General features: G+C 38.0%; 1 protein-coding gene across 3 annotated transcripts in view; it reads right to left on the minus strand.

Annotated features, from left to right (window-relative positions):
- The window catches only part of EMCN (endomucin), a 164,679-nt gene that overhangs the window by 3,980 nt on the left and 139,041 nt on the right, over positions 1-21,658 (minus strand). For 2 of the 3 annotated variants that reach the window (XM_027853435.1, XM_027853433.1), the window contains one exon: positions 20,349-20,410. In XM_027853435.1, coding sequence (XP_027709236.1) covers positions 20,349-20,410 — 62 coding nt within the window. Of the gene's footprint in view, positions 1-7,648; positions 7,724-20,348; positions 20,411-21,658 lie in introns of all 3 variants that reach the window. The other variant, XM_027853434.1, reaches the window with a different exon arrangement.

Consider the following 21,658-nt stretch of genomic DNA (forward strand, 5'->3'; position numbering starts at 1 on the left):
ATCTATCTATCTATCTATCTATCTATCTATCTATCTATCTATCTATCTATCTATTTTTTTCATGCAGACTTGTTCAGACTGGATGGGATGCAAAAATCTCAATTCTAGTCATTGGGATGACTATCAGCTGCAGTTTCAATAATAGACCATTGATTAACATCATACAATTTCAGTGAGTTCATTCTTATATTCCATTTCTCCTTTATTTTCAACCTATTGATATAATGCTTTGCAACTTAAAAAAATTTTTGGCCTTCTTTTCTTCCACCATGGAGAGGTAGATAGGTGGTATGGTGGATAGAGTTCTGGACCTGGGGTCACAGAAAGACCTGAGTTCAAATCCAGCCTCAGACACTTAGTAGCTATGTAACCCTGGGCTAGTCACTTTACCCGTATTTGCCTGCTTGCCTCTGTTTCTTCCTTTATAAAGTGGGGAGAACAATAACACTTACCTGCCAGAGTTGTGAGAATAAAAAGAGATATTATGTATAAAACATTATATAAATGCTGGGTAGCTAGGTGGCACAGTGGACAGAGCACTGGCTTTGGAATCAGGAAGAGACTTATCTTTGTGAGTTCAAATCTGGCCCCAGACACTTACTAGCTGTGTGACCCTGAACAAGTCACTTAACTCTGTTTGCCTCAGTTTCCTCATTTGTAAAATGAACTGGAGAAGGAAATGGCAAGAAAATCCCAGATGGGGTCAAAAAGAGTCAGACATGACTGAACAACAACAATATAAATACTGGCTATTATTTATAATTACGGATCCAGGGAAGGGATCATATCTTGTATGGCTTTTGAATCACTAATGACATGGTCAAAAGAGTTTATTTCAACAAATTCATATTAACTGAAAAGCTATACATTTTTTGGCAGTTCCCTTTTTAAAATAATTTTTTGCTGATTTCTTTTGTTTTTTTTTCCCACTACCCAACTTTCCTCCTCTATCCTTCCCACAATCTCCTTTTGAAATGTGAATCATTAATATAAAGGACCATACCAGAAACTGATACTCTCTATAGTAGAGGTCCTTAGCATAGGATCCATTGACCTCCGTGTGCCTAAAATTTAAGAGGTACGTGCATTTGCTCTTTGAAAAAATTAATAACTATATTTCAATATAGTTGGTTTCCTTTGCAACCCTATGTATTTTATCTTATTCATTTAAAAACATTCTGAGACAGAGTTCCTTGGTTTCACCAGATTGCAAGAGAATCCATGGCACAGAAAAAGTTAAGCCCCCTTCTCTATAGGGGGGAGGTGAGAGGCACACCCCATTTCATTTCTATAACTCTGCTAGTTCATGTCTGTAAATTTCCAATCTGTCCCAGTCTCCAGATGACATTTCATTTCCAATTGACAGGTTTGAAAGCAATTACTCATGATTTACCTAATCCTGGAGAAAAGCAATTTCAGTGAAAATAGGTTAAAGAAAACATAAAATAACTCATAAAATGAGTTAGAAATCACAAATTTGGCCATGTCATGTCCCTCCTATAAAAGTTTCTCCCTAATGCCTCAATGATAACAATGTTGTCCTATTGACCTTCTTTTGGTCATTTAAAGCTGTTTATTATCTGGCTTCCAACCACTCCCATGCTGATTACATTTGAGCCCCTTTCTCTCACTCTGTGTTCTAGCTAAACGGGCTTACTTGGTGATTGCTCTATAGAGCAGATCCATCTCCCATCTCCATTCCTTTTCACAGTCTGACTCCATGATTCCTCCCTTCTAGAGCTCCCATCTCTCTGAAAGGCTCATCTCAAGTGCTGTCTCCTTTTTAGCCCTCTAGTCAAGGGAGTGCTAGCAAATGTTTAACAACTGGCTCAGGAAAAAAAATAGCACTCTACAACATACTTTTAAGTTTAATTTGCATCATTAAGATTTTCTTCATCTCTTTCTCAAGTCTAGATACTACTCAGAACAATAATTTAAGTCCTGATTTGTAGCATTTGTCAATTTCTGAAGTGTAATTGCTCACTATGAAAATATAACATTCAGCTCTTGGGAATTTGTAGGAATCGGCTCTTGCTTATCCCTACCTAGTTGTTTCTGCCCTATTGACCTCAAATTTTGGGCAGCTAGGTGGTGCAATGGATAGAATGCTGGAATTGGAGTCAGGAAGACTCATCTTCCTAAATTCAAATCTGGCCTCAGACACTTCCTAGCTGTGTGACCCTGGATAAGTCACTTAACTGTGTTTGCCTCAGTTTCCTCATCTGTAAAATGAACTGGAGAAGAAAATGGCAAACCAGTCCAGTATATTTGCCAAGAAAATCCTAAATGGGTTCATGAAGGATCAGACATGACTGAAAAATGACTCAACAATGACTCCAAATTTACTTTGTATTTATTTCTTATTGACTAATGTTGTTACTCTCCTATAGAAAAGAAGGTCCTTGAGGGCATATTTTGGTTTTGTCTTGTATTACCAGGGCCTGGCACATAGTAGGTACCTAATAAGTACTGATTGAATTATTTGACTTGTTGAATCGACCTGGTGGATTGCAAAGTTGATTTTTCCTGTTCCTAACTGTGTCTTTCGCCTCCATGTACTCTTTGTAGCTCATGGAGTAATAAGAATAATAATTTGCATTTGTCTAAGCCCTTCAGTTTTCAAAGAGCTTTCGTAGATATTATCTTATTTTTCTTTTTCTTAGCAATAATCACTTGAGGGAGGCAGGTCTTACATATTTTTATATATTTTATATACTTTGTTCCTTTTACAGAGATACAAAGACTCAGAGGAGCTGGTTACTTTGTCTATGGTAGAGTTGACCCTAAAGCTCAAATCTTCATATTCTTATTCCCAGCTTCTTTCTGTCACAGATAGAAGCACGCTGGCAAGGAATGCACTGAGGAGAGACTGACATCCGGCAGGATGACTTCTAAGGATATTATTCAAAATATTCCTTATATTCTATACACCCTTAATAGTAAAAATGTTTTCTTTAAAAAACAAATATATCTAATAACTTATGAACTTATATTTATTTAATCCATTAGATTGTAAGCTTCTTAAGAGCAGAGACTGTCTTTTCTTTTTCTATTTGTATTCCCAGCCCTTAGCACAGTGCTTGGCACATAGTAGGCACTTAATAAATATTTGTTGATTAATTGAATCTTACAAAGTTTTTTATTCCTTTAAATACTTGTTGAGAACCTCCGGTTTATAGGGTGTATTTTGCTACATGCTGGAGGGGAAAGAAAAAGGGAAAGAAAAAGACACAATGTCTGGCTCCATGGAACTTGTGGTCTAATAAGGCATAAACTTTCCAGCTCACTTCACTCTGCATCTGCAGCTCTGCTTGGCTTCAACTTCCTGTTCTCAGGAATCCCCCTGGTGTCTGATTCCCCTTCCCAAATTCCTTTTACGTATTGTTGTCCATCATTAGATTGTAAATTCTTTGAGGATAGGGGCTGTCCTTTTTATATGCATCCCCAGAACCTAGCACAGTGCCAGGCATAGAGTAGGCACTTAAAAATGTTTATTGAGTTGAATAAGTCCAGATGATTACAATATATAATATATAATACATTCATTAGAGAGTGGTACCAAAGCACTGGGTTCAAATCCTGCCTCCAATGCTTACTTCCTATGTCATCCTAGGCAAGTCACTTCATCACTTTCAGTTTACTCATATATCAAATGATTCAATCAATAATGTGAAACCCAAATAGAAATGGGGACCTCAAATCTGTGCCTAAGGATCTCTGCAGGCCACATATTTACTTAGTTTAAAATGTGATATTATTTATATCTTATTGTATTTTAAAATGTTATTTCAATATTTAAAATTTAAGTATTTAAAAATTTAAATTAAAAAATTTGAACATTTAAATTTTTAAAATTTAAAATTAAAATATTTAAAATTCTAAATATTTCCTAATTCCATTTTAATCTAGTTCAGGTTGCCCTCAGGAGTATTGTGGACTGACCCTTCTAGACTAGATAATCTCTGAGGGCCCCCCCCATCTCTCAATTTATGATCACATGAAAAGTGTAAGCCAAAGGGCTAAGTAAATCTGGGGCCAGGGGGGATTTTTTACTGATAAGAAGAATCAGAGAAGGCCTCATGAAGGAGGCAGCATTTGAGTTCAGCCTCTCGATAATAGGGGTAAGTAGAGATTCAACAAGTAAAGAAGAGGCAGACAAGACAGGGAAAGGGAATGGCATGAACAAAGAGCAGAGAGTGTAATCTGATTTGGCTGGAGCATAGAGGATTATCAACAGAGGGCACTAATATATACATATATATGTACTATATATGTATGTATGTATATATGTATATATGAAATAATGACTAATATATTAGATTGCAAGGGACCTTGAATGTCAGAGAAGTGAATATGAACTCAGAAGATAGTAGGGAACAATAGAGCATTTCCTGTTTGAGCATTTACTTATGTGATCTCTTTCTGGCTCTGGTTCCTTGACTTTTTCCCTTCTACGGTGGCTATTTTCCAAGGTTAAATCCTTGATTTCTCTGCTATGCTCTCTCCTTATTCACTTTTATGGGTTCAACTGCCATCTCTTTATGGATGGGCAGCTAAGTGGTACAGTGGATAGAGTGTCTGACCTGGAAGTCAGGAAGATCTGAGTTTAAATCCAGCCTCAGACACTTACTAGCTGTGTGACCCTGGCAAGTCACTTAACCCTGTTTGTCACAGTTTCCTCATTGGTGAAATGAGCTGGGGAAGGAAATGACAAACCACTCCATTATCTTTGCCAAGAAAATCCCAAATGGGGTCATAAAGAGTAGGACATGACTAAAACAATTGAACAACAATAAAGATGCTTAATAAATGTTTTTTGATTAAATGATCTTTTGAATCAGTTTCTGTCTTCTCTAGTACTGGGGCCAACACTTTAATAGGGGTCTTATATCAGCCCTGTAGACTACTGTCATATCCTTCTGTCTCTCTCCCCTTCAGTGCTCCAATTTGCTCTTCTCACAGCTACCAGAATGGTCTTCCTTTGGCATAGTCCTGATCATGGCACTCTCTACTCAGAAGTCTTCAGGGGCCAATACTGAATAGAATTCAAGTTCTTTTTCTTGGAATTTAAAGTCTTCCACAAACTGGTGCCAGCCTACCTTATCTCCCATTTATTTAATCCACATACTCTATTCTCTAGCCAAGCTGAGGTCCTCTATGTGCCTTGGACACAGCTTCAATTTTCCTATGTACTTTTGCTCGCACTGTCCTCTATGACTGGAATGTTGTTCTTTCTTATCTTCACCTGCTGAATTCCCATCCATCTTTTAAAGGCCATCTCAAATACTAGCAGTGTCCCAATCAGGATCAAGCTAGAAATGCAGCCAAAGCTATTTTCTGAAAGTTCTTCTTGTCATATACTCAGCCCTTATGGGAACATACTGATACTTTGAAATGAGGGCAAGGATAGGGAGACAAGGGAGAGGAGACAGGAAGAATGATAGCACCAGATACCAGACATCTGGTTCAGAGTCACACAAATGCACACTTTGATCTAATTGTGTCCTTGTTACAATGCCAGGGAGAAGACCTGCCCAAATCATGGGAACTAGAAATACATTTAGCTATGGCAGGAAGGTATTTAACAAGTGTAGGCACTAAGGACATCTCTATTTGATTCAGCTGAGTGAACTTGCCCTGTCTCAGTTACCCAACATGATTCATCAGCCAAGCATCACAGCTTGACTAGAGCTCCTCATGATTACTTTGTGCTCAGGCAAGAAGCAAGTGATATCAACAGCATAAGCCTTTAGTCCCCTAAGCCAATCAAGTCTTGAGGAAGCTCTCTTTTTAAGGAAAAGAACAGCCTAACTTGCATGGGGGGAGGGGTTAGGATATTGCTCTTACCACAAACAGATACAGGATATCCCACAAGTCTTAGTGCATTTTAAAACCTAAAACCTAAAACCAGAGAGTGTTTGCTGTGGCCAGGGATGGCATGGGCTATGTAATTTTCCATCTTTGCATCTCCAGTACCTGGCCTGGTGCTTTGAACATCGCCAAGTGCTTAACAAATGTCACAGCTCTGACATGGACGTTTATTAGTATTTAGGGAATTATCCAGGAGAGTCAGCGAAGCATAATGGGAAAACTGCTGGTCTTAAAGTCAGAAGATCTGAGTTTCAAGTCCCAGGTCTGACAATTGATAGCTCTATCTTCACTTTCCTCATCTGTAAAATGGGGATAGATACTCTCATTACTTCCCTGCTAGGATTGTTGTTGTCGTTGTTAGTATTGATGCTAAAGTACCATGTAAATGTGTGGGTTTCTATGATTATTAATTACATTCCTTACACTATTTCTTTCATGGGCTATGGAAAGGAAAGCATGCTGCAAACTCTAAAGCAATAGGTAATTGTTATAGCTATCATCGTGTTTATTATAATCATCCTAGAAACTTGGGTATTAGCATCTAACTGTATGGATGAGCACCTAACTATATAAGCCTGTTGGTTGGATTCAGATCAACAATCTTGTGTGAGGTAGGTACCTCCATAAGGAAACTGAGGCTGAGAAAGAATAAGTGACCTTTTCAGGGTCACACAGCTAGTTATTGGTATCTGAATCTGGATTTGAACTGAATTCTTTCTGACTCTAAGTCTAAAGCTTTTTCCACTATACCACCTAGTTGCCTTACTTTTTCTGCCTTGTTTCTGAGTAGTATGATGGACCATGGAATGGGATAGTTAACGAGGAAGAGCAATGTGATTTCTCCTCTTGTATGCCACATTAGTCAGACTCTTCTTGTGCTAGCCTTGCTCGTATATGAGACACTGTTCTTGTTGAGTCATTTCAGTTGTGTCTGACTCTCTGTGACCCTGTTTGAGGTTTTCTTGGCAAAGATGCTGGAGTGGTTTGCCATTTCCTTATCCAGCTTATTTTACAGATGAAGAAACTGAGGCAAACAGGGATTAAATGACTTGTCCAGGGTCACACAGCTAGGAAGTGTCTGAGGCTGGATTTGAACTTCGGTCCTCCTGACTCCAGGGCTGGCCCTCTATCTACTGCACCACCTAGCTGCCTACTACCTATGGAACCTTGGGCAAATGACTAAACCTCTCTGGGCCCTATTTCCTCATCTGTAAAATAAAGGGGTTGAAGTAGATGACCTGATTGCAAATCCTTTCCAGTTGTAAATCCTTTGATCTTATGATCCCAATGCAGGGGAAAGTACATGGTAAACCCCAACATATTATATACATGCCAATTTTACTATGCTGCATATATCACCTATGTCACAGGGCTATTGTGGCCCATACATGAGATAATATATGTGAATAGCTACTATAAATGTATTATTATTTCCATTAAGACAACCACCTGAGTCACCTCTAGAAACAGTACTCAAAAGGTACTGTCGCGACTCTGCTCTGAACTGCTCTTGGTGGGTGACCTTCTGTATGCCACAGATTATATAGCTTGACCAGAAGGATTTCCAAAACAGCCTCAAAAAAATCCAATCTCTTGTCTTTCTCTTTTGCTTCTGAGAAAATTTTAAAGAAAAATAAGACTTGAGCATTTCACTGACACAATCCATTAATTTTCCAGTTTATAATGGTCTCAAAAAAAAAACCCCTAAGCTGAGGCAGGCTAACAATAAAGGATATTAATGAAAATCACAGCAAAGGAATGAAAACAGGAAACTTACATTTTTATTGGCCCAGGTGTGGAGAGGACTCATCAGATTGTCAGTTTTTATTTTTTCCTTGAGCAGACTGCTCACCTAAAGAACAGAAGATATGTTTTGATCTATGAGCTCAGACAGTGAATGAGAATAGGAATAGAGTTTCACAGGCTACTTTTTCAAAGGAAACCCAATTTCCTTGCTAGGATGTCAGCACAGACACAGCTGGTCTCCCATTTCAGCTCAGTAGGTGTCCACCCAGTTTTTTTTGTTTCTCTGTTTGTTGTTTGTATGTTCTATTTCCACTAAAAAAGAACATTGGGTCAGTATGGAGTAGTGGAAATAATACTGAATTTGGAGTCAGAGGGACTGGGTGGATATCTTGGCTTTTCTATTTTTTTTTCCCTGTGTGAATCTGGACAGGTTACTCAACTTCTCTGGGCCTCAGCTTAATTCTCTGTAGCATGTTCTCTAGGCTTACTCTCTTACCTCACATTAGCCTAGAAGGCTGGGTTTCAGAGGGGCAGCTATTACTACTCTTAGGATGCTAGGAGTACTCTTATGGTTGGCTATCTTCCTTATACTTGTAGCTCATGAGCCCCCACCAATTTGCTTCCCCCTAACAATCAGACAGTAGACTTAGTTCTTAGCAAATGTATTTACTCAAATGGCACAACAAGAACAGTCATTACAGAACACTTTCCATATAACCTGGAGCCCACTTTTCCACTAATAGGTATGTAAAGTATACAGGAGAAAAATGGTCATGAACTTCCAATGATATTGATGCACACATGTATGGAATATACCTTGTCAAAACAATTCACAACTGTAGCACCACAAGACCTCACTGTCCTTTCTTTCTCCAGAGGGTCCTCTAGAAATTCAGTGGGGGATATGATGGATGAGTTCTTCTGCTGTTTAGTTAGACTGATTACAGAACACAGTGTTTAAACTGAATTGGCCAATTTATCCGTAGGCTAGGTTAAGCAAGTCACTTAGTGGCTACCAGAATAGGCCAGGCAGATTGTTTGGCCCCTATTGTTTGGCCAGACTGAGCCAGGTAGAAAACTCAGCCACTGGTCTTTCTAAAGAGTGTGATGTTTTCTACTGGATAGGTAAATTAACTGGACTCCCTGGGCTGGCTTTTTTTGGGTGGGTGTAGTCTTCATTACCTCTAGCCCCTGGCTTGGCTAGTTGCTATAGAATCTTTTTTAGCTGGAGTATTACAGTGATCTTTTCAGCAAGGGAGAATAACCCTTAATCAAGGATTGGCAGAAGGCTTTCCTCTTTGACTCTGGAATCAAAACTTCAGTCCTGAGGTCTAGTTCCTCTAGGCTAGAAGTAGAAGAAATTTGATCTCCCCCATTTAACAATTCTTTGTGGGGCAGCTAGGTGGCACAGTGGATAGAGGGCTGGGTTTGGAATTAGGAAGACTCATTTTTGTGAGTTCAAATGTGATCTCAGACACTTACTAACTGTGTGACCCTAGGCAAGTTACTTAATCCTGTTAGCCTCAGTTTCCTCATCTGTAAAATGAACTGGAGAAGGAAATGGCAAACCACTCCAGTATCTTTGCCAAGAAAACCCCAAATGGGGTCATGAAGAGTTGGATGTGATTGAAAAATTACACACACACACACACACACACACACACACACACACACACACATAATTCAGGGGTGGCTGCCCTCAATCAAGGACTTTATCTTATGGTGCTCAGTCCAGTTATACTTCCCAGATTCTTGTTGAGTCTTATGGAGATGATAGATTTGGGACAAAGTATGGAATTGATCTGTATCCTGGGACAAGCTCATTGTCTTTTTGGCCTCTTCATATGCAATTGACCTCTTCAAACCTCAGACTTCTTTAAGCTGTAGAATAACATTTTGGCATCTAAAAGTCTTCCTATTTACATTTCAGTGTTTGTTCTTCTCCCTCATCCCCCGTCTCATAGTTTTGCTAAATCTCAAAGGGTAAATTATTATGCTTCTTTAAAATGAGGGGATGCATCCAGATTGGCTCTAAGGATATTTTCCTCCCTATAGTTGATGAAAATAGAATCAATTAGACTTCTGTGACTGTGAAGTGATTTTTTTAGACTAGATCTATGATTTCACTGGTAAGGGGAAGAGGTGGTGAAGAAACAATCATCGCTAGTACAAGTTAGCACCTCCTCTTCCATTTACTGTAATAGAAAGGTTCCTGGGGCATTGAGAGGTTAAAGTATTTTCAGAGAAAGGATTTGAACTCAGGTCTTCCTCATTCTAAAGCCAGCTCTTCATCCATTATGCCATACTTCCTACCAACAAGAAAAGAATAGCTCCTCCAAATGAAAGTTCTTTGTGAAGAAGGTTTGCTCATAAATAGAGCTTTTGCTCCATTTAACCAAATCCCCTGGGTTTTGAGCCAATTGTGGGAAAACTATTGAGAACTTCTCAGTTCTGTTGGAGGCATCCTGGAGTAGGAGTTAGGTGGTTTGCATTCCAGTTGTGTCTTTTATACTAGTTATGTGACCTTGGGCAAATCATATCCTCTCAGTGCCTCAGTTTCCTAATTTGTAAAATGAGAGGGGTGAGTAGAACTAATCACATCTAAGATCCCTTCTAGCTCTAACAAGCTATGATGTCAAGCCTCAGTAAGAGCTATGCTATTGACACCAGAATATTAGCATGCATAATGGTTAGAGATTTGACCTTGAAGCCAAGAAGACCTAGGTTAAAGTACCATCTATGACACATACTGACTATGTGATCCTGGGCAAGTTACTTAACTACTCATTGCTCAACGAAATTCTTTTTTTTTTTTTTTTTTTTGGTAATTGGGGTTAAATGACTTGCCCAGGATCATACAGTTACTAAGTGTCTGAGTCCAGATTTGAACTCAGGTCCTCCTGATTCCAGGGCCAGTGATCTATCCACTGAGCCATCTAGTTTCCCCTTCAAGGCAATTCTTTAAGACAATGAGTTGTAGAGAGCAGGCCAACTTGGATTAGTAGATGGAGTTTCATCATCTAGGAGTTCTGTCTATCAATGAAATCACAAACCAATCCCCTAATTCCATTATTAACTCCAGGACTGACATGATCATGAACTCATAGATCAAACTGAACAGCTAGGAGATGCCTGAGTCCAGAGGTACTGCAACTTTGAGAAGCAGAGAAGGGACACGAAGAGACACCATTAAAAATGACAGTGTCCAACAGCCAGGAACAATACAATCCCTAATATAGGTGATGGCACCTGACATTTCTATTGGTAACTTAATTAATTCCATGTCACCCATCTTATTCAGAGACACTGAAAAACCCACATTATTCACCTGGGAGAAAAACAATGATGCCCACATGGCAGCCTGGCAAATGTCTGCCACTTAAAATAATTGAGCCTTTATTGGACCATGTCAGAAACCAATTTTTTGTTCTTTCCCACTGGAATCATCTGTTACTTGAAGGACAGCAACTACGACAAAGAGGGAAAGACAAGTAATGCCCCCCTTCAGAAAATTGTTGGCAATGGACCCAGGTCTCCAGACAAGGCAACAATGGCCTCATTGGTAAGGGGAAGGGCAAATAAATGGGAATGGAGGTTTGTCTACTGAGTGACAGCTCTTTGGAAGGAATCAGCTAGGACTTTGCTTTTTTCCTTCCTTAAGATAATCCAAATGCAGAATTTCTATTACACCAATTAGATAATTATGATGATGATGACAATGACAATTATTATTTCCTTTCTATCAAACAGTACATTTTAACTATTTTAAATTATTTTCTCAATTATCTTTTTTTCTTCATGATAAAACAAGATATTGAATTAACTTTTTTGAAATTTCTAGAGAGAATTATATTCCAAAACTACGTTATGGTAGGCATGTTTTGGGGAACATTTTTATAAGTAAGAATACTGGACCTGGTGTCAGTAGTTCTGTGTTCCATTCATGCCTCTGATGATCAATAATTGTATGACTTTGGGCAAGTCATTTAGTTTCCTGGGCCTCAGTTTCTCCATCTATAAAATGAAGGGCTTGGACTAGATCACCTTTGATGCCTGAGGGGTGTGCTGGAACTAACTAAAATGACTAAAGAACAGATTGCTAAATTTTCAGTGTGAGAATTTACACCCAGGAAATCAGTAAATGCTATAACTAATAAATGTTACAAGTAAGGGATTGATTTATTATTTGCTGATTAGCTGGAACACAGGTGTCAAACATGGAGTTAGTGGGCCGCAGCTCCCGAGTGGGCTTGAACCATACTGTAACTGGGAGAGGGCAGAGCTAAGATGGTAGAGTACTGGACAGGATTCTCACATAAAGGAGGCATGCAAAAAATAACTTTTATAGTGGAGGGGAAAATGGGGGTGTGGCAGGAAATGCTTGAACCTCACTCTCATTGGAATTGATTCAGAGATGGAAGAATATACACACTCACACACACACACACACTCAGTTGGATATAGAAATCTATTTTACCCAATAGGGAGATAGGAGGGGAAGGGGATAGAAGATATTTGTGGGGGTCAGGGGGTTATAAGGGAGAAGGATGATTGGAGGAGACAGTGGTCAGAAGCAAGATAAACTTTAAAGGAGGGACAATATGAAAAGAGAAAGAGAAGATAAATAGAAGAAAATAGCATAGAAGGAAATAGACAGTTAATGGATAGAATCCATAGAATGGAAATGTATAGCAGAATAGATTGGAAACTGGAATCCAACACTACGTTGTGTACAAGGGAAACACTTGGGACAGAAAGACACAAAGAGAGTTGAAATGATGGACTAGAGCAGAGTATATTAAATTTCAGCTGAAATGAAGAGGGTAGGATTAGCGATCCAGATCTCAGGCAAAGCAAAAGTCAAAAATAGGCCTAATTCAAAGCGATAATCCGGGAAACTACATTTGCTACAAGATACCATGGATAGTGAAGTAATGTCAAAAATTTTACAGCAAGTTTCTCTGATAAATTCCTAATTTCTTAAATATATACTGAATATAGAATTGAGTCAAATTTATAAAAATAAGAGCCATTCCCCATTTGATAAATGGTCAAAGGATATGAACAGGCAGTTTTCAGAAGAGGAAATCAAAGCTATCTATGATCAAATGAAAAAAAAAATGCTCTAAATTGCTATTGGTTAAAGAAAGGCAAATTAAAACAAATCTGAGGTACCACCTCACACCTACCTGAAATGAAAAATACTGAAGGGGATGAGGAAAAATAGACACATTAATGAATTATCGATGGAGTAGTGAGGTGGTCCATCCATTCTGGAGAGCAATTTGGAACTATGCCCAAAAGGTTATAAAACTGTGCATACCCTTTGATCCAGCAACACCACTACTAGGTTTGTACCCCAAAGAGATTAAAGAAGAAAGGAAAAGACATATATGTACAAAAATATTTATAGCAGCTCTTTTTGTGGTGACAAAGAATTTGAAACCAAGAGGATGCTCATCAATTGGGGAATGGCTGAACAAGTTGTGGTGTATGATTGTGGTGGAGTACTACTATGTTGTAAGAAATGACAAGGAGGGTGGTTTCAGGAAAAAAAAAACACGTGGCAAGACCTATATGAAGTGATGTAAAGTGAAGTAAAAAGAACTGGGAGATCATTGTGCGTAGTAACGGCAATGTTGTAATTATGATTAACTATGAAAGACTTGGCTACTCTACCAATGCAATGACCCAAGACAATTCCAAAGTACTCATAATTAAAAAAAAATGCTATCCACCTCTAGAGAGAGAACTGATGAATTCTGAGTGCAAATATATATTTGCAAAGTATAATTTGCTTGATTTCTTTTTCTTTCTTTTTTTTTTTGCTTTTTCCTCAATATAGCTAACATGCCAATATGTTTTGCATGATTTCACAGGTATAATTGATATCCTATTATTTGCTTTCTCAGTGGGTACGAGTGGGGTAGGGGAAAGGGAGAAAATATGGAACTCAAAATTTAAAAAGAAAAGAATGTTAAAAATAAATAACTAAAAATAAAATAAAAAATAAGTTCAAAAATGTAATTGGTAAATAATAATAATATTATTAATAGCTACCATTTACATTGCACCTCCTATGTTCCAGGTACCAGGCATTATGCTAAGTGCTTTATAATTATTATCTCATTTGATCCTCAGAGCAATACCAGGAGGTAGGTGCCATCATTATCTCCATTTTTACAGATGTATAAACCAAAGCAAGAGGTTAAACAACTTGCTCGGGTCCTGTATGGGAAGATCATACATGTGTTGTCATGGCTAGTAAGTGTCTGAGGTTAGATTCAAACTCATCTGCCTGACTCCAAGCTCAGTGCTCTATCCATACAGCCCTTATTTAACAAAATAAATTAACAAAACAAAATAAAAAGAAAACCTGCCCTTATTTAACAAAATAAGTACAAACGCAGTAGAGCATAGATGATGTTAATATGTGATTTTCCACACCAATTTGCAGCCCACAGGGATCTCTATGTGAGATTTAGTGATTCTTTTTCTATGTAAGTTTGACACCACTAGTCTAGACTTAAGAAAGTGATGTTGAAAATGTTAACAATTCAGGGGCAGCTAGGTGGTGCAATGAATAGAGGACTGGTCCTGGAGTCAAGAAGACTCACTAGCTGTGTGACCCTGGGCAAGTCATTTAACCCTGATGGTCTAAAAAAAAAAGATGTTAATAATTCAGATTAAACTTAAAAGTGTTGTGTGTACTATTTTTTTCCCCAGACAGTCAGCTGTTAAACATTCACCAGCACACTTCTACTTCTAGTTCGAGATCAGTGATCCTATGATTTTGAAACACGGTGAAGCACTTTAATCAGAGGAGAAAAATAAATATTAACACAGTTCCCATGGCAAGCATGTTATAGGGATATCTCAATATGGCAATGGGCATTCTCATGATTTGGTTTGAAAAGCATATACTGACTGTATTTATCTAAAACCTAGCTACACTCCCCTTTTTTCCCTTCCCTCCTTTCTCTCTATCCCCCCCCTCAAAAAAACTGGCTTCTACAAAAGCTGAGTGGTCCTACTTTTAGAGAATTACAGCCAAAGTGACAAAGATAAAGAGACTACTGATGATGCAGGATCCTTCTTTCTATGGTGCCTAAATGATTACAAATCGCTGTCTTCCCGATAACCCTGTGAGGTGGTCAGCTCAAGTATTATTAGCCTCATTTAACACATGAGGGAAATTGAAGTCCAGAGAGGTTAACTGAATTGCCTGGTACTACAGAGCCAGTAAATGTCAGAGCCAAGATTTGAGACCATATTTTCTACATTGGGGCCAAGAGCACATTCCACTATGCCATGAATAAAATATCTTTATTTGGATGGAAAGTAGTGTATGCAACAGTGGGGTTAAAACTACCTCTACTTAGCATGACACCTTAGCTAGGTAAGAACACATCTCAGTGGCCAATCAAAAACCTTTGATTATATATGAGAAGATATTAAAAGCCATTTGATAAAAACAATTGATGACAGACAAGAGGAATGTTCCAGTTGGCCGTGGGATTTCATTATGCCCTCTGGGACCTGCATAAAAGCATAGATTTATCTGGAATAGGAAGTTTTCCAGACATTTGAGCAAGTGTGGCTTTCTAGTGCATTACTGAAGAGAAACTACTTGGCAGAAGGGTGCTGGTAAAGGAGACGACTGAACTTTGACCTTAGCCGTGTTCCCTTTGGCCTTAGGAGGACCCTGGGAGCTCAGAAGTCATTGAACTTCCTATCACTGTCCTCACTGGTGTCCCTAATTCAACTGGAGACTGGACACTGGGATCCAAGGGAAGATGGGAGAAAATGACTTCCCATCAACTAGGAGTAGTGAGCTACCCTTATAACATGTGTGCTCTCTTTCTACTGGACTCTTCCCATACTCAAGGCCTAGTGTGTCAGAGACTTTGGGGGAAGGGAGCAGGTCAAATTGTTCTTAGTTTATCACCTCAGTTAATACCTCTTGCTAAAAACTATTCAGATTGGCTAGCTGAATGATTCTCAGATGATAAATTTGGAGGAGAAGCATATCAGTGGGGGCTCAAGCCTATAGCATTAGAGAATCACCTCTGAGCCCTTAGAATACCCCTAGAACCCTGATAATAAGCTATATCCAAAATCTAGGAAACTGACTTATCAGCAGGAATGTGAATTGAGATAAGGATACCTCATAGCTTCTATGGGCTACATATGTTGAATATATCTTTCCCACTAAATAAATATATTAATAATATACATAAGCCATGCACATGCATATATATGTATAGTATATATAGTGTCCCTAAAGTCTTAACACAGCTTTAAGCTATTGAAGTCCAAAACTGCATTAAAACTTTTGGAACATCATATACATACATATATACACATATATAATATGAATATATATGTGTAATATACAATGTGGATATAGAACATACATAATTATTAATATAATAATACATTATGAATGCTTGTTATATTTTTATATACATATACATATGTGTGTGTGTGTGTGTGTGCGTGTGTGTGTGTGTGTATACCTACACTGAAAAAAAACCTTTTCTTTTAGGGGTATGTTCCATATTCAGGGGCAGCCTATATTCAGATTAATATGATCCTTGTCACACATAATAATTTAACTTTCTTTTCCACTAATTGAACATCTATTCAGATGTCCATTCAGTTGTAGGTCTGTGTTCCTTGCCTAACATATCAAAAAATGGTCTTAAATTCCCAGAATCAACATTTAAAAGTTCAAGAAATGTTAGATTTGAAGAATGCTAGTGAGGTAAGGAACTTGTAAAAGGAAGTGGGGGTGGATAGGTTTTATGTCAGAAGTTTTTGGTGTTTGTCATATTCTTAACTCAAAAAGAAATAGTCATGGGACGTGGATTTTGATGAGGTTGGGCTACTATGGAAAGCTTTTGGAAATATTGCTAGTGGCTTCAGAGACTGCTTGCCCTTACTATTTTTGTTGTTGTTGCTCAGAAAAAGAGAAGGTCTATGCCTCTAGAAATTCTATTTAGTTGTTCGAGAATTTTTCTAGCACATAATTGCTAACATCTTCATCTTCCTAGAATTCTATGTAGCATTTGATATGATTGATCATGCCCTTTCTCTCAAATGCACTTTATCCTACCACTCTTGACAAGCAGGGTGGCACAGTGGATAGAGGGTTGGCCCTGGAGTCAAGAAGACCTGAATTCAACTACTTCCTCAGATAGCTATGTGACCCTGGACAAATCACTTGATTGCTATCTGCCTCAGTTTCCTTAGCCATAAAATGAGGATCCTAGTAACACCTACCTCAAAGGGTTGTTGTGAAGATCAAATGAGATAATATTTGTAAAGTGCTTAGAGCAGTTCTTGGCACATAGTAGGTGTTTAATAAATGCTTGTTTCCTTCCTTCTTCTCTACCCCCATTATAATTCAGTGCTTTATTATGAATGAATGAAAAATCATTTATTAAGCACTTACTATATGCCAATCCCTGTACTAAGCATGGAGGATACTTCTTTCTGTGCCTCTGTAATTCCTTTATATAAAAATCTATCCATCCTTCCAGGCTAAGCTCAAATGCCAATTCATTTAAGGGCAGTGGGTGGAGATATGATTAAGGAAGACTGCATAAAGAACGTGATTTTTCTTTCATCTGAATACCCACACCTCTCCCTATTTCTCTCATGGCATGTTTCACATTTGCCTTCTATTACAGTTATTTTTGTACATATCTTATCCTCTCTCCACCCGCTACCAAATTGTCCTTGCTTCTTGAAGGCAGGGAATATGCCTTAGTTATCTTTGTATTGCCCAAGATACTTTGCATGGTACTTTGCAGAGAGAGCTCAATAAATATTTTTGAATGAATACATTTCTAAATATGCACATTAGTATACCCTACCTCATCACTATTTATATATGTAGTTTATTAGCTCATTTTAATGCTAGAAATTGCAAAGATTCTCTGTTGAGAGAAGCCTATGAATGTCTGTCAAAAAAACCCAGTTAATTCTTCTGATTATATTTCCAGAAAAGGTAAATTTGGTTGTTTTGGGGCAGAAGACCATTAAGGAAAAGTGTTTTTTTTAAATTGGAAAATATATCTAGAGTCCAAAATAGGGTAGGTTCTTAAAGGGTTTCCCATTTGTGTCTTTTTAGTGGGTGTTCAGAAAAAAAAGAGATGGAAAAGATTCCCTGGACAGACTGACTTAAAATGGAATAGATCTGCACAGATTGGCAATAGGTAGGGACCAAAATTAAAATAGACTGAACTTCGTTGGGCCACAGATAGGTTAGACTAGAGACAGACTGACAATGGTTGGTTATCATGGGTCACATGACAAACAGGAGAGCGCACAGTGACAACTTCACATTTTTCATGGGCTGCCCAAAATCCTTTGGTGGGCCACAAGCAGCCAGTGGGCTGTGTGTTGTGCACACTTGAAGTAGAGTATGTAGGGACTTTTTACTTGTCATTAAAAAACTTGATCAAAATAAAAAGGTCTGATCACAGCAGACTAAGTTCAGTAGAAACATTCACAATAGTAATAATAGCCAACATTTATATGGAACATACAGCCCTCAGAGATAGGTGCCATTATTATCCCCATTTTACAGATGACGAAAGTGATGTGAACAGAAGTTAGGTATCTTGACCAGGTTCACATAGCTAGTAAGTATTCAAACACTGTGCTCCATCCACTATGCTACCTAGCCATCCCACGAAAGGGAAGAATGATTTCATTTCCCACTAGGTACCTGTGAAATCCAAACCTACCTGTTAATTTGGACACACTTTAATTTACTAATGGGTATTAATGGCTTTAATTTAATTTCATATAAAACCTCATAGTAAGTCATGAAGACTTTTATTGCAGGTGTGTTTACTTCATTCACTCCAAGAAAAAGAGCATGGAAGAAGACTTCAGTTAGCTGGAAATAAATACAATTTTAATGAGGTCAGAGAGCTAAATCTCTGTTCATGTATTAGCAGATTTTCTAATTGGGGGCTCTATTCTGTTATTATTTATATTAATTTTAATTTATATTAATATTTATTTTATTAATAACTTTTCATTTAAAATAAACTCCATAAATAGCAGGGGAAAAGGCCATGTGGATCCAAAAGCAAGTATATTCCCATTAGGCTAAAAAAGTGAACTGATTGTTGTAATGGGTATAGCTGATTAAATCTCCAGCCTCAGCGGTGTGAGAGAAGTAAGGTAAGGAGAGGGAGGATAGGGCAGTCACCAGAGAGAAGATCACACTCTGAATTAGTCCCATAATGACTATCAGGGGTGCACAGCAAAAGGAATGATATGTAGAGCACTGAAATTATCAGCCCCAATTCAGAAAATCAGTCTCTCTCTCTCTCTCTCTCTCTCTCTCTTTCTCTCTCTCTTTCTCTCTCCTTTCTCCTTCTCTCTTCTCATCTCTTTCTCTCTGTCTCTGTCTTGCTGTCTGTCTCTCCTCTCTCTCTCCTCTCCTCTCCTCTCCTCTCCTCTCCTCTCCTCTCCTCTCCTCTTCTCTTCTCTTTTCTCTTCTCTCCTCTTCTTTTCTCTGTCTCTGTCTCTGTCTCTCTCTCTGCAGTGATGGAAACCTAGATTTTCATACTTCTTTTTGAATGAGGAAGTAAAATAGCATTTATTTACCACTTACTATGCATAAAATTGCTGAAGTTACAAATAGAATAGCAGAGTTTACAAGTCTGCCAGTAAAGCAAGACTAAATCGTATTTCTAGAGAAGAAAAGACATTTATACAAGTAAACTTATAGAAAGAAGACTCAGAAGGGAGAGTTAGCTGAACATGGGGAATCAACTTCCTTTCCTATACCTTTCTCCACCCATAGATCCCTGCTAAAGAGTCCCTCCATTGCACACTCAACACACAAAAAGCCTAGGCTTCTGGATATGCATCTGAGGACAAATTTTCCTAATAATAACAACTGAAATTTAAGGTTGGAAAAGTGCCTTGTACATGAGGCTTCGTTTAATCTTATACCCTGGGTATGACAGATATTGTCATCTTTAATTTACTTTTAGAGAAACTGGGGCTTAAATCGCTTGAATGACATACATGGCTATAGTCAACTAGTGAGTATCATTAAGTTTCAAGTTAAAGTCAAATGTGTCATTTTGCAGTTGTGTCTGACTCTTCGTGACCCCATTTGGGGTTTTCTTGGTAAAGGTACTGGAGTTGTTTGCCATTTCCTTCTCCAGCTTATTTACAGATAAGGAAACTGAGACAAACAGGGTTAAATGACTTGCCCAGGGCCACACAGCTAGTAAGTGTCTGAGGAAATATTTGAACTTAGGAAGATGAATCTTCCTGGCTCCAGTTGTGACACTCTACCCACTGTGCCACCTAGCTGCCCCATGTCTTTTGGCATCTGAAATTCAGCATTCCTTTCCTATTTTTTGATGGCATTACTGTATTACCAGCCATTCAGGTTATACACTTCTGGACTTAGACACTTCCTGACATAATTGACATTAGAAATTCTTTAGGTCACCTCTCATTCTCTCTTCTTATCCACAGCAAGGCTTGAAACACATTTTGAGGTCATCTAGTTCAGCATTTTCATTAAACAAAGGCATTCCCATGGTTCATCTTGCCTTAAAATGATTTCTGTTTTATTGAAATTCCTACTTGGCTGTTTTCTATAAAGTGTTGATTTTATGTCATTTTTACATTAACAAAATCTAAGTAAAAAATCCTGCTTATGTACAATTTTTAAAAAAGGTACTTACTGGTCTCAGGAGATATTGTCTTGACAGTGAGAAGTTTAACGCTTTCTTTGTCTGATTGGGGCCTATTTATAGTAGAAAGATTAAGTTAGCACCAAAATAATTGGCATGATTTATCTTTATAAAAAAGTACATACTATCAAGAAAAAAAGCTACTTTGTATCTATAGTAGATAACATGTCTGTCCATGTATATACATACACACAGTCTTTTCAATCTCTCTTTTAACCAAATCAAAAAAGATTCTATTCCATTCTGATACAAAAATACTCATCAGATAAAGCAAAGCCCAACACAAACAGATTCAGAGTAAATGTTATTAAGTCTCCAGTACTGAATTAAAAAGTAAAGGAGATAGAAATGTTCCCAGAGACCTGAGTATTTTCTGGGCACTTGGCTAAATGGATAGAATGCCAGGCTTGGATTCAGGAAGACCTGAGTTCAAATTCAGCTTCGGGTACTTAATAGATATGTGACCCCAGGCAAGTTACCAACCCTCTGTTTGCCTCTGTAAAATGGAAATAATAATGGCACCTACTTCCCAGGGTTATTTTGAGGAACAAGCAGGATAATATTTGTAAAGTGCTTAGTACAGTGATTTTTTACATAGTAGGTGGTAAATAAATGCATGTTCCCTTCTCCCTCCCCTTTCTTTTCCTATATTTAATCCAAATTCTCCATTCTTAGTTCATGTAGGGAGGCATATTGGGAAAGAGATTTTTTGAAGGTTTTTGATACTCAAAAAAATTGACAATAGCCTTCTGTCTTTCTAGGTTGAGTTTAATTCAACTTTGCAAAAATGCACACGTGCATTGGGTTTCTTGGGTTTGTCATTCCCCTTTATAACTAATTAAGTCTTTTCTCTCTCACCTTGGCTTTTAATGGCCAGCTTATTTGTTTTCAACTATTTTGTCTTTTTATACAACAACTTTGCAGTCTCAGAGTCATTCCTGGGGACAAGGACGTGCAGATTAGCTTTCAAGTGTCATGTCTGATTATTCTTTAAGCAAGCACTCAGGGCTTGGTTTAGTCTCGTTTACATGTTGTAAATTTCCGTTGGCAAATTCTATTGTAGGATCATACATTTAAAGGTGAAAGGGATCTTAACAATCACTGAATCCAACCCTCTAATTTTGCAGATGAGGAAACTGAGGCTCAGAGAATGTAAGTGATTTGACCAGATTAGAGGATTTTTTTCCCCAACTCAATTCAATGCTTATTGAAATTCAAACCAAAGTGTCTAGCATATTCTCTAGTATACTGTTATCTCTCTCTCTCTCTCTCTCTCTCTCTCTCTCTCTCTCTCTCTCTCT

The sequence above is a fragment of the Vombatus ursinus genome, unplaced genomic scaffold (genome assembly GCF_900497805.2).
Source record: "Vombatus ursinus unplaced genomic scaffold, bare-nosed wombat genome assembly UNPS02009975.1, whole genome shotgun sequence".
Classification (NCBI taxonomy): domain Eukaryota; kingdom Metazoa; phylum Chordata; class Mammalia; order Diprotodontia; family Vombatidae; genus Vombatus; species Vombatus ursinus.